The 13423-nt window shown below is 43.6% G+C and overlaps 1 protein-coding gene across 2 annotated transcripts in view; it reads right to left on the bottom strand.

The window, feature by feature from the left end:
- The window catches only part of CDC42SE2 (CDC42 small effector 2), a 119126-nt gene that overhangs the window by 12546 nt on the left and 93157 nt on the right, over positions 1–13423 (bottom strand). For both annotated transcript variants that reach the window (XM_007486206.3, XM_001364151.4), the window contains exon 3: positions 1481–1582. In XM_007486206.3, the coding sequence (XP_007486268.1) occupies positions 1481–1582 (102 nt within the window). The remainder of the gene's footprint in view (positions 1–1480; positions 1583–13423) is intronic.

Raw genomic sequence — 13423 nt, 5'->3', positions numbered from 1 at the left:
CTCCTCCCTTCTTAAGATTACTTTAGGACAGAAACCTTTTGCTGAACAATGGAAAGGACTTTGACCTATGCTAAAGCATAGAACAGGAATTTCTTTGAGTTATGATTGATTTTAGAATTGATACAATGGAGATACTTGGAATCAATCTCCACCCTACTCAGTCCTAACAGGATTGAGGAAGGGCTGCAGCCTAGATCAAAATTTAATTATTCCAATCTCTACCCTACTCAGGTTAACAGGATTTAGGAAGGGCTGTAGCAAAGGATCAAAGATTTAATTATTTGAAAATATGACCTTCAACAGACATGTGCAAAGCCACAGACCTCTGGGCGGTCCTGGGTTAAGCTAGAGCCTCCATTGACACAGGGAAATTGATGGACAGTGATTGGTAGATATGGGAACTGAGGGGAGGGAACTTGGATGGTTTCCTTAAAGAGAGAGGGGTCTGAAGACTCAGAGGGTGGTGGTGAGTTGAGGAGTTGGTCGGAGTGGTTGGAGTGTGCTCTGAGAAGCTTGCTCTGAAGGAAGCTGAAGGTGGGGGCCTCTGAGACTGTTTCTCCATTTTGGTCACGTGAGTAATAGGGACTGATCTCTTTTCTTTGCCCCAGCTATCTAAGGGCTTGGGCCTTTTGGCCCAGCCTAAACAGAAGGGGTATTTAAGCCCTATTCCCTTCTCTCCCTTTTTCTCTCTATCTATCTCTAATTCCTTTCTTACTCCTATTGTAATTAAACTCCAAAAAAGGCTGACGGCTGACTTGAGTTTTCATTTAGGAATTACATAGCTGAATTCCTTGGCGACCTTAAATTAATATATATATCAGTCTTTTAAAGTGATTTCCTTGTCACAGTGGGGAGGGGGCCTGAAGAGAGAAAGGGTTTCTTAGGGGAGAAGGTTCTCTGTAACCTCAAGTGCACTAAATCTTGGAGGTGTCCGTCTGTGTCTATCCTCCCTTTCATGCTGATATAATATCCGTAAGTAGAGTTTTTTCTGACAAGTAGAGGCAGAAGATAAATTCTGTAGTAAGGTTTGTATAAAAGGCACATAAATCAAATAGAACATATAAAATATTGTTGCTCCTCGAGGCTGTGACTCTCAAAATTGCATTTTTGCTACTTTAAACTCTTGACTCTGGCAAACAATAGAGAGCTACGCTGAAATGGAAATATTAGAATTTAAAGGGTTGCATTCTGAGCTTAGATCTTTTGAGGTTTTAATGCTCCTACATAAAAGGAATAAAGATAGCAATGGAGCTCTAGAAGAAGCAAAGAGGATGAAGAAGGGAGGAAGATAGGGAAAAAATATAAAAGAGGAAATAAATGAGCATGGTTAAATGATACATTTGTCTATCCCATATGTAAATTTTATGTTGTCTGCAGACTTCACAATTGAGGGAATGTTTTAATCAGCACATTGATTCCATCTCTGGCTCCCAATATTCATGTATTCTTTATATTTATCACATGTGAAAACTATGCTTACCGAATTCATTCCACTGAAGAGGTCACCTGATCCTACATGGGCTGTGTGGACAAAGTTTGTTGGTTCGCCTATCATGCTTCGGTCAATCCTCCGTCTCCTTTTCTAAGATGAGAAAAAAACAAAACCAAAATCAGCTCTCTGTGAACAGTTTTAATAAGGGATCATTTAAGATCAATGTCTAAATGTGGGGTAACTGGCTTGCGAAATGAATATTAGAATACGAGTTAAATAGTAAGCCGTAGAAATACTGTCAGAATTACATCTTCCTCTAGCCCATGGAGACCCAGTCCAAATATTTACGTCACAGGCATCTGAACTTTACGTGGACAACAGGACAGAAAAATCACCTGCGTCAGCCGGCACCTCACTTATGCTGCTAGTAAGAAGAAATGAAGGAGGTGCATAGCAGTAGTTTTCCTGTACTGTCTCACACGTCACGGTTTTCCGTGACCACTCGTAAACATCCTAACTGCAATTCGCTGTCCCGCTATCCCCAGCCATGAACTGCTACCACTCGATGCATGTACACTGGAAGTTTTCTGCATTGGATCCCACAGGCAGCATCACTTTGAGCCCCTTCGTTTAAACGTCCTCTTAAAAGCATATGTTATGTCCAAATCTATGAAGTATCGCTAAGCCGTTCAAGAGGAAAAGAGGGGAGAAGTTGGCCTGGGGTCAAGAAGACCCAAGGTCAAAGGCCATGAAGAGCAGTGCGACTTGGGGAAACCATGTCGATCCTCTCGATGTCAGGCGCCGCGTGGAGAGTACCTCCAACACACCACGTGAGGAGTGCTTTGAAAATCGCCAAGTGCTAGGTAAATGCTATTAGTATTCAGTCTAGCATTGAAAGGCGACGCCACTCTGAAGCGAGACCACGATGACTGACTTCTTCTAAGCAGGGGCATCCAAGGGCTAAAGGAAGAATTTCCACCCAAAACCCAGAGAAATATAAACATTCACTCTAAAACTTCACTCGCTTAACAAGCACGTAGAGTATACTATTCGTGTTAAAATTAGTTTGAGTCTTCATGCCCTTTACAGCGAATATATACACAAATAACTATCATAGCAGACGAATGTCAAAGTGCAATGAGAACAAAATTCTATGGGAGGAAGACAGGGTGGAGAGAACTTTGAAACGGAGTCTCACAAAATGGGGGTGGAGCACCTCACAGGCTTGTTGGAAGGTTCAAATGGGATAGAAATCGTAAAATGCTTGGCATAAAGTAGTAGTAGTAGATAAAAAGCATTGAGGACCTACTATGTGCCGGGTATTATTCTATGCTTCAAGGAACAAGCAATAAAGGACAGAGTTCCTACTTGCCAGGAACTTACATTTTGATGGGAGAGAAACAAGTACATATATACAAATACAGAGATTGATGGGGTGGGTTACAAAGAAGTCAAGTCAGAAAGTACTATGATGATGATGATTTTTCTTGTAGAAGGTAGGATGTGATTTGATTTCTAATTATAAAGACTTTTATTTTACTTTACCAATGACACGTAACAAATTTCCACATAAGTCTTCCAAAACCATATGATCCCAATTGTCTCTCCTTCCCTTTTCTCTCCCCTTCCGAAGCTGAGAAGCAACTTAATCCGAGTTATACATGCAACATACTTCCTTATTGACCGATTTTGTCGGAGAATAATCATAGAAAACCCAAATCCCCGAACAAAACCCCAAATATACTACGGTGAAAATCCGCTTGCTTCATTCTGCTTCCTGACTCCGGTGGTTCCTCCCCGGGAGCGGAATGGCAGCATTCTTGTCAGAAGTTGCTCAGAATTGTCTGGGCTTGCTGAGAGGAGCCGAGTCGATCACAGCTGAGCACTCCTCATGTGCCTGTCCCTGCGTACACTGTTCTGGTTTGCTTATTTCGCTCTGCATCCTCGGTTCCTGGAGGTCTTCCCAGTGTTTTCCTGAAATCACCCCATCCTCATTTCCTGCAGCTCAATAGTATTTCACCACAGCAAACACCACAATTTCCAGTTCTTTACCGCCACAAAAAGACCAGCTATCGATATGTTTATAGAGGGAGCCCCTGCCTGCCTTATCTCTGGGATACAGACCTAACAGTGGTATGGCTGGATCCAAGTGCTTTATGACCCTTTGGGCATAGCTCCAAATGACCTCCCGCATCAGTTCACAACGCCACCAACAATGCATCGGTGTCCCAACTTTGCCACACCCTCTCCAACATTCATCCCTTTCCTTGTCCTATTGCCAATCTAATAAGTGTGAGGTGGTACCTTAGAGCTGTTTTAATTTGCATTTTTTCTTCATCAAGAGGGACTTGGGACAGTTTTTCATATGATTATTGAAAGCTTTTTCTTTTTCATCTAAGAACTGCTTGTTCATATCCTTTGACTATTTGTCAATTGGGGAACGACTTGTATTCTTATAGACTTGACTTAATCCTCTATATATTTGAGAAATGAGACCTTTATTGGAGACATCTGCTGTCATTTTTTTATTCCAGCTTGTGACTTCCCTTCTAATCTTGCTTACATTGATTTTGTTTGTACAGAAACTTTTTTTCTAAACCCTCCCCTTCCATCTCGGAGTCAATACTGTGTGTTGGCTCCAAGGCCGAAGAGTGGTCGGGGCGAGGCCATGGGGGTCACGTGACTTGCCCAGGGCCACCCAGCTGGGAAGTGTCTGGGGCTAGATTGGAACCCAGGACCTCCCGTGTCTAGGCCTGGCTCTCCATCCACTGAGCTACTCAGCTGCCAACAGAAACTTTTTAAACATTGTCAAAATTATTCATTTTACACCTTGTAATGTTCTCTATCTCTTGTTTGGTCATAAATGCTTCCCTTCTCCATAGATCTGACAGAGGAACTCTTCCATCTTCCCTAATTCACTTCAAAGACGCCCATTTATGTCCAAAGGAGAGGCCCATTTTGATCTTATCTTGGCTTAAGGAGATGAGCTATTGGCCTGTCCCTAACGTTTGCTCTTCTCTTTTTCACTTTTCCCAACACTATTTGTCAAATGGCGCTCCTCCTCCCCAGTTGGGGGATCTTTGGGTTGGCCCAGCACGAGACGGCTGAGGTCACCCCGACCCTTCTACGTCTCAGCCGGGCAGACTGTTTCGACGGCGGCTGCTTTCTAGGCCGGCTTCGGATCTGGGGCGCCGCCCCCCGTTGTCATCTCTTCTGGTGTCTTGCCAGGGCGTTCATGGCAGCGCGGGGGTCCGGGCCCCGGCTTGCTGTTGTCTGGGGCAACTGCCAAAAGAACTTCCCGGATGTGTGTGGGTTGGTTCCGTACCCTTCAACGAGCTTTGGAGTCGCCCTCCTGCCCAGGGCGAGAGTCAAGTGTCCTCGCTCGAACCACTTGGGTGGGCTTTGCTTCTCTTGCTGCCGCGGATAAAGCTTCTAGCAGAGCTTTAAACACTCGTCGTGAAAATGGGCCGTCTTGCTGCACTGCTGGTCTTGCGGGGAGCCCTTCTCCCCAGGTCTGGCTGACCGCCTGAGGGATACGACTCATGATTTTAAGGAAAGGCCCATTTATTCGTGCTTTCTAATCTTGGAGTCAATACACTGTGTGTCGGCTTCAAGGCAGAAGAGTGGTCAGGGCGAGGCCATGGGGGTCGAGTGACTTGCCCCGGGTCACCCAGCTGGGAAGTGGCTGAGGCCAGATTGGAACCCAGGACCCCCCGTCTCTCAATCCACTGAGCTACCCAGCTGCCCCCTTTTCTAGTGTTTTTGAACAGGAACGAGTGGTGCATTTTGGGGTCAATTGTGCTGATACGTTTTCTAAGATTAAACCAGCCGCGCATCCCTGCTCTAAATCCCACCCTAAAAGGGTCCGACTGCCGCACGAGTGTTCTTCTCCACCAAGTTTTCCCCTTAGAATCCTGCACTTTCTTCCTTCACCCTGACTCGGCACGCAAGTGTTTTACTTTTACTATCCCGCCTCCCAGGACCCCTCCCTGCCACCCCCACCTTTCAAATTCCCCTTCTCGCCCCTCAGGGCCAGAGAGGAGCGTCATTCCCTCTTTCGTAAGGTTCCCGCCGGCCTGTCGCAGCCCTCACTCTCCCCATTCACAGTATTGCTGTGAGTGGCTCTTGAAGTGATATGATTGACCCGATCTTACCCCCCTCTCTCTCTTTCTCTCTCAGGGTAACCCTTCTTCATCCCATGATTTCTTTGCGTGTGCTATCCCAAGTATGATGATAACGAATTTTAAGAGTTACAGATAATCTTTCATAGCAATATGATCAAGTTGGCCCTTAAATTCGCTTCTTATGTACCTTTTGATGCTTCTCTTGAATCTCCTATTTGGACATCCCATTTTCTGTTTCGGGCTGGTCTTTTCATCAAGAATGCTGCAATCTTTTATTTTACTAAAGGATCATTTCCCCCTGAAAGAATAGTCCGTTTGGCTGGGTAGGTGATTTTTTGGCTGTCAATTCAGTTCCCTCGCCGTCCGAGTCTTCTGATCCTTCAATGGAAAACTATCAATTCTTGTGTGATCTTGACCGTGGCTTCATGATCCGAGTTGTTTCTTTCTGCCCACAGGCAGTGTTTTCTCATTGACCTGGTTCTTGAATTTGACTAACATTTCTGGGAATTATCATTTAGGAATTATTCCAAGAGGTCACCCGTGGATTCTTTTAATTTCTATTTTATTCTCTTGTTCGAGAACACCAGAGCATTTTGCTTTGATAATTTCTTATGATGTCTAGGCTTTTTCTTTTTAATCATGACTTTATAATTTTTAGATTGTCTCTTCTGGATCTATTTTCCAGGTTAGTCATTTTCTTCAGTGCACTATTACACATTTTCTTCTATTTCTTCATTCTTTTTTATTTTGTTTTTGGTTTCTTGATATTTCGTGGGCATTAGCTTCTATTTGCTAATTTTTAATTCTAATTTTAAAAGAATGATTTTTCTTCCAGGAGCTTTTGGACCTCCTTTTCATTTGGTCAATTCTATTTTATGGAATTCTTTTATTTTTTTTTAACCTCTTTCTCTGGTTGGTCAATGCTACTTTTTAAGAAACTCTTTTCTTTATTGGATTTTTGTGTCTCTTCCCATTTGACCAATTCTGCTTTTTAAACTTATTTTCTTTTGGCCTTACTTTTATTTCTTTCCCCCATTTTTCTCCTGCCTGTTATTTGATGTTTTAATTCTTTTTGAGCTTTTTCCAGCACCCTGAAAGGAAGAAATGAATAAGGCTAGGGAAAATGCAAATTTGCAGAGGAAAGATACAGGAGTGGATGGATTGCAGAAGACAGAGTGTGTCCAGAAGGGAGTCTGAGAATTCTGAGAGTGTTCTGAGGTGGTTGAAAAATGGGCAGCCTGGGAGAAGAGCTTGGGGGGAGCAGTGGGAGATTACACAGCTCCTATGTTTGCCTCTTCTCTGATCCTTCTTAAGTTTGTCCTGCACACTCAATTGGATCCATTCCTGGCAGCATTTCCTGACTTAGAAGACGTCTGTTAACTATGTGGAAGAGAGATACCATCACGACTGAGTTATCTACTGAACTAGCTCCGCAGGGTTGGCCTGCATTCTTTGGTGACGAGATCAGTCCTGTCACCTGACTCCTGATCCAGCTACTAGATCTGCCATCTCACCAAAGACTCATTCGGACGGGCTCAGATTAGGGCAGCTAGTCAGGAGGACGGGGTAATTGGACAGAACAGCTCCAGCTTTGTTGGAGGCTGAAGAGGCCCTTGTGGGTCCGACGGTTCTGGGACAGATAGAGGTTGACTAGCCCAGGAAATGTCCTGGCCCTCCATTCCTCACCCTGTTCTGATTAGGGCCTGTAATAAAGCTGCTGTTTTGAGATCTCAAAGCTCCAGGCCTGAGGGTAGGCATCTTGCCCGTGGGCCAGCTGCTCTGTTACGAGACCAATTCCTGTTTGTCATTGAAGGTTTGCAGGTGGCTACTTTACTCTCGCTGTCCCCTCGCTGAGTCTATGCCGCGTTCTTCTCTGTCACCATGAAATTGGTCTACGGTTGGTTTCTTTCGCTGTTTAGTCATTTTCCAGCCTTTTTCCTTAAACCTTTTACTTTTATCTTCAAGCTGCTTGCTTTGTGGTTACTTTTTCCTTGCTGCTACCCTAAGCTCTAGTTCTGGTTTCCGACAACCTTCAGTTCTTCCCAGAAGTCTGGAAGCTGCCGATTCCCTCGCCTCTAAGGACTGCTAGTGGCTTTCGGGGCTCAGAGCACAATGGGCTACTTTGCCCAGGGCTTAGGGGCTTCGCTACAGGCTCCACAGACTCAGGTCCTCCCTGGAGGCACGGATCAAGGCTTGGGACTTCAAGGGATGGGAGTGAGTGCTCTGTTGTTGGCTTGGGCAGGATCCAGGGGCTCCAAGCTGGCTGATGTCCAGGTTTGGAACCTGGGGCAGGTGGCTTACATTCCTCTGTCACCAGTTTTACTTGTGGTTCCCCTCTTATCCCATGAAACAAACCCTCTCTGCCTACCTTTCAAGTTGCTTTCTGCAAGTTAGGTTCTATGACGCCAGTATTTTTTTTTTTTGAAGCATTATTTTAAGGTTGGTTTGGGAGAATTCTCAGAGTGATTCCAGTTTTTGGTGCTGCTGCTCTGCCATCTTGGCTCTGTCCCCTCCCCCCAAACTATTTTTAAAAGAAGTTTCAGAGTGAAGAAAAGAGAACACAGGCAGCAGGGATCGTTGTGTTTTTGTTTTGCTTTCATTATTAGAAGCAAGGGGGCAATGTCTAGCAAAAATATTAAATATTGGTATTAGGCTACAAAACGTATTTTAAAAGACTAAACATTCTGCCCGGATGAGATTAATATCAGGAATACACATTTTGGAATTTAAGATTGATTCAATAGAAGGAAAACTATAATAGATTGAGTTAATAATAACAACAATAAAATCATGTTTATGTCAACAGATAACAAAAAGACCTTAACATGTGGAACCTTCATCATGATAACTCTAAAATATGGAAAAGGAAAAGAAAAACAATTTGGACATGAGTTCAATTAATATTTCTGTTGGAAATAAAGGGAGAATTTTTTAAGATTTCGTAAATGAAATAATAATGCTAGAGGAAAGAACTGGAAAAAAGAAATGAGAGCTTTGTAAGAAAGGTATAGAAGAAGAATGAATGGCTTATGACAAGAGATACACAACCTTAAGCAAGCAATTGAATCCTTGAACATTAGAATAGGCCAAAACAAAGTTAATGAATACACAAGTCAACAACAAAAAATATCAAAACAGTTAAAAGATTAAAAAAAGAAGAAAATGTAAGCTATCAAATATTAAAACAGGAAATCATCTGGAGACAGGATTTGAGAATCACTGGATTATGTGAAAACCAGGGCCAAAAACATCTGGACATCCCAGTTCAAGAAATCAGGAAACAAAACTGCCTAGATAAATTAGAACAACTGGATATGGGGGGAATAGCGGAAAATCCACTATCTTTCTCCAGGGAAAACAACAAAAAACTCCAAAGATGAAAGTCCAAAGACCATCACAGCCAAATCCAGAGCTACCGGGTCAAATAAAAATGTGTGAAAGCAACAAAAATAAGAATCATGTAAGTTCTCATGATCCCACAAGTAAAACATGGTTTGAATGAAATGATAAATGACCAAAGAAACAGGCTTACAGCCAGGAAAAACTGATTCCATAAAACCCCAAACCATCTCATTGGAAGAAAACTGTATTTTAATGAAATGAAAGGCCTCTGCATATTTTTGATAAAAAGATCAGAGCCCAAGAGACACTCTGAAATACAAAGAGGTCTCAAGAGAAGCACAAGTGAGCAAGCCCGATGGTATAAGAATGAAGTGCTCAAATTCTCCTGGGGGAGAAGAGAAAACTTTGCCCTCAGAACCCTAAAATCAAGATAGAGAAGGAGACGGTAGCCAGGGGCTCGGTGGATTGAGACAGGAGGTCCCACGTTCAAATACGCCTCTGGAGGGAGGAAATGTGGAAGAGATTGATCAGGAGTTTTGTCAGGTTGTCTCTGAGGCCGGAGAATGACTGAGGCAAGAAAGAGCTCCAAGGCCCGTGTCTGTCTTCTCTCTCTGAATATAGACCTGCTTGTGGCAGGAAGGAAGTGGTTGGAGGGCTTGTCCTTCCTCACTGTAAGAGTATCTGGAAGAAGACCGGCGCAGGCTGCTGCTACGAGGACAAAGGCCGGAGGGGCTGCGGCCTGCACTCTGGTCCACACAAGCCCTCGCTGGGACTCTCACACTGCGACCTTCATTCGACATCTGAGCACTGCAGACAGCTCGGCCAGAGAGCGGTTGGGGGCGTTTAATTACTGGTAAGGAGTCTGGAGAGGCGCTTCGGAACGCCCCGAGATCACAAATTCACGCGAGATGACGGGAAAGTGGGTGGAGGATTCAGACCCCTTAGAACGAAGGCGCCCGGCTATCCTCAGTCCTTGTAGCTCACTGTATTACACAGACAAATGGGTGACACACAGCACATACATGGTTTGTGCACTGGACTCACTCTGGGCTTTCCTTCAGGGAGGGGAGTGGAAAGAGTCTGTGATCACTGGCCAAGTGTCTATAACAGCGTCCTCCTCAGGAACAACTTCATCATCGGCCTTATTACACCTTGATACTTAAAGACTGCGCCCGAACCCTGACTGCCCGCTGGCCCGGCCCTGGAGCCAAGAGCCACCAGGATGGTTCTACCGTGGCCTGTAAAGGAAGAAAGCAAAATAACTGACGGGGGAGGGGAGGAGCATGTGGGGATGCAGAAGCAGGAGACTACACAAGCGGAAGAGGCGGGGGAGGGGAGGAGCATGCGGGGATGCGGAAGCAGGAGACTACACAAGCGGAAGAGGCGGGGGAGGGGAGGAGCATGCGGGGATGCGGAAGCAGGAGACTACACAAGCGGAAGAGGCGGGGGAGGGCGTCAAGCAGAATCTGCCTTTAGCTGGACAATTCAAAGGAAGCACAACATACAGAGCTGGTTAAAGGAATCAGTAGGCCAAGATGGCTGAGTAGTGTCTTCTCTGTCCCACACTGCCATTCCAGGGTCTTTTCCAGTGTTCCTTCTGCTTCTCAGGATCTTCTCTTATCGAAGCCCCCCAGTCCGCACCTGGGTCTCATCCCTGAGCCTGCTCTACTCTACGCCACACTGTACATGCATTCCGCCTACAACACACAGGCTAGTTCTCCCTCACGTGCCCTAACCAGGAAGTCCTGAGATCGGCCCGACTTCATCCGACTTCCACCGAGCATAAAGATGGTCCTGAACCACCACACACAGACGAACTGCCTCGGTGTCCGGCCAGGACACATCGGGCTCGTCTGGACCCTAATCTCGGTCTGTGCTTGGCTTCCAGTTCCTTGACCCGCCCCCGCCCATCTGCCCTGCACCAGCCATCCTCGCCTTCTCCCCTCGTGACTCCGGCCTCTCCTTCTCACTTGGACTGCTTCAACCACACCAGCATCCCTTTTACACAGACGCTACTGAGCAGAGATGAAAAAATGCCACTTCAGTTGGGCCCCCCTTTCTTCCCTCTTCTCTATCCCACCCTTTCCTGCTCCTCCAAATCTCCCCTGCTCCGCTTCTGCACACTCCGGGGCCAGAACCTTTGCTCAATTTTAGAGAGATTCAGGCCATCCTCCATCTCTGCTCCCTTTCTCAGCGTCTATTCCTGATGTCTGCCGCCATCTCCTCCTTCACTCTTCTCACAGCATGAGTGTTCTCAGTCTGAACCTCTCCACTTGGAGTGCAGCCAGCGCCTTCCCTGGGAAAACTGTCTGTCTCTAAACCCTTTCACCAAGGCCAACGAATGACAGAATTAAACTCCAACACAAAGGCTGAAAGTCAAAAGTCTTACACTGAAACGGAAGAAGGTGAATTCAACCCATAAAGAAGAAATGAAAGAAATGATTGGATAGTATTTCATCCAATTACATATTCCAAGGTGGAAAACATAAGTGAAGTTTCCGTATCTGCAAAGCTACAAAATGCCTGAGTTAGCAGAACAAGAAATATAGGAATTTAAAATATAGTCTCATAAAATAACTCTTAATAAACAAATTAATTAATTAATCCTTAATTAATGACAGGACTTAAGACCTTTCAGATGCATGGATAGATAAGTAGGTCATGACCAAAAAAGGAGAAAGGATCACCCAAAATACAATGCCAATTCTGATTTTATCAAATAAGAAAGATTGTGCACAAATAAAACCAATAGAGCTAAAATGAGAAGGGAATAAAGAAAAACAATTGTAGCAAGTTTCTGTGATGAGGTCTCACTTTCAAAATGTATATTGAACAGATTCAAATTGATAAGAATAAGCGCCATTTTCCAACTGAAAGGAAGTGGAAAAGCAGTTTTCCCGAGAAGAAATCAAAATTATGAACAAACTTCAAAAAGCTCTAAATGACTAATAAGTAGAGAAATGCAAATGAAAGCTCCACTGACGTTCTATCTACAACACATTGCACCAAAAAAGGAAAATAGCAAAGGCTCTGGAGGCTATGAGAAAGTTTTCCTAATGCACTGCTGGCTGAACTGTGAATCGGTCCAGTTATTCTGGAAAGTAATTTGTAAATGTTGCCCCACATTTACGGAAGTCTGCATCATATGAACCAGCAGCACCACCACTAGATCCAACCGTAAAAGAAAGCAAAGAAAGAGGGAAAAGATATTTGTGTGTGTGTGTCTATATATACAAACATATTTATTTATTTGTTGACGCTCTTTTCATTGTCACAAAGAACTGAAAACTAAAAGAGTTCCATCAATCAGGGGAATCGCTGAACAAATTATATTATACAAATGCAGGAGAGTCTGATTCTCCTGTAAGAAAGGAATAAACATTATGGAGTATCTACTAGGCCCTCTAATCTGATGCTGACACAGAAAGTGCTAGGTACATTCTACTATTATTCCAATTGGAAGGTTAAGATACTTATTCAAGTTCATACAGCTATTAAGGGCCCAAGAATACATTTGAACTCAGATCTTCTGGACTCCAAGTCCAGTTCTCTACCTATTGCACCACCAGCCGCCTCTAAGAAAGGATATAACAAATGATCAAAGTGGAAGTTTCAGAGAAACCTCAGAAGACCTGCATGAACTGATGAATAATTGAAGTGGCAAAATCAAGAGAACAATTTGTATTATAAGCCCATAACGAAGCACAATAACCACCTTCTAACAAAGAGGTGACGCAGATTGAGTTACATATTTGGATATTATCAATGGGTGAATTACTCTTCTTTGATTATTGCTATGGATTATTATTGTTGTTAGAAGGGGTTTTTCTCTTCAGATGAAGATAGAATAGAAAGAAAATAAATTTTCTGTTAATTGAAAAAAAATTAATGCAAAAATCGACCTAAATTGGAAAAATACTAATGTGTCATTGGTAGGCAGAGAGCCAATAATGACAACTCTGCCCAAATGAATTTACTTCTTTGGCCTCATGCCCATCTAATTATCAAAAAATTATTGTACCAGAAAAAGAAAAATGATAAGAAAATAAACCTGGAAAAAGAGTCAAGTCTCTTAAGAGAAATAATGAGAAAAAAAGTGATCTAAGAGTATCAGATCTCAAATTCCATTACAAAGCAGTAATCACAAAAAATATTTGCCAATTGGGTAAAAAATAGGAGCGCTGCTCAGTGGAACAGATTAGGCACATCACAAACTGAAAAAACAAACAACCAACCTCACCCACTAGCACAGAGATTGTGGTTACAGGAATAAAACCTCACTTCAACAAAAATCGCTGGGAAAACTGGAAAGCAAGCAGGCAAAAATTAGATACACATAAAAATCGAAAGCCATACAGACAGAGTCAGACAGACACAGAAAATAACACACACGTACATCTATTTTATGTGCGATATCGATGTTGGTCTATGCCCGGTTTCTTCCTGACGGTTTTCCAGAGTCTGTGTGTTTATTAACAACACTTCTCTATATTGTGACTCATCTGCTTCACTTCTCTATATTTCT

The sequence above is a fragment of the Monodelphis domestica genome, chromosome 3, assembly GCF_027887165.1.
Source record: "Monodelphis domestica isolate mMonDom1 chromosome 3, mMonDom1.pri, whole genome shotgun sequence".
In the NCBI taxonomy this organism is placed as follows: Eukaryota; Metazoa; Chordata; class Mammalia; order Didelphimorphia; family Didelphidae; genus Monodelphis; species Monodelphis domestica.
Note: the sequence above shows the minus strand (reverse complement) of the source record. Positions and strands in the feature narration are given on the sequence as shown.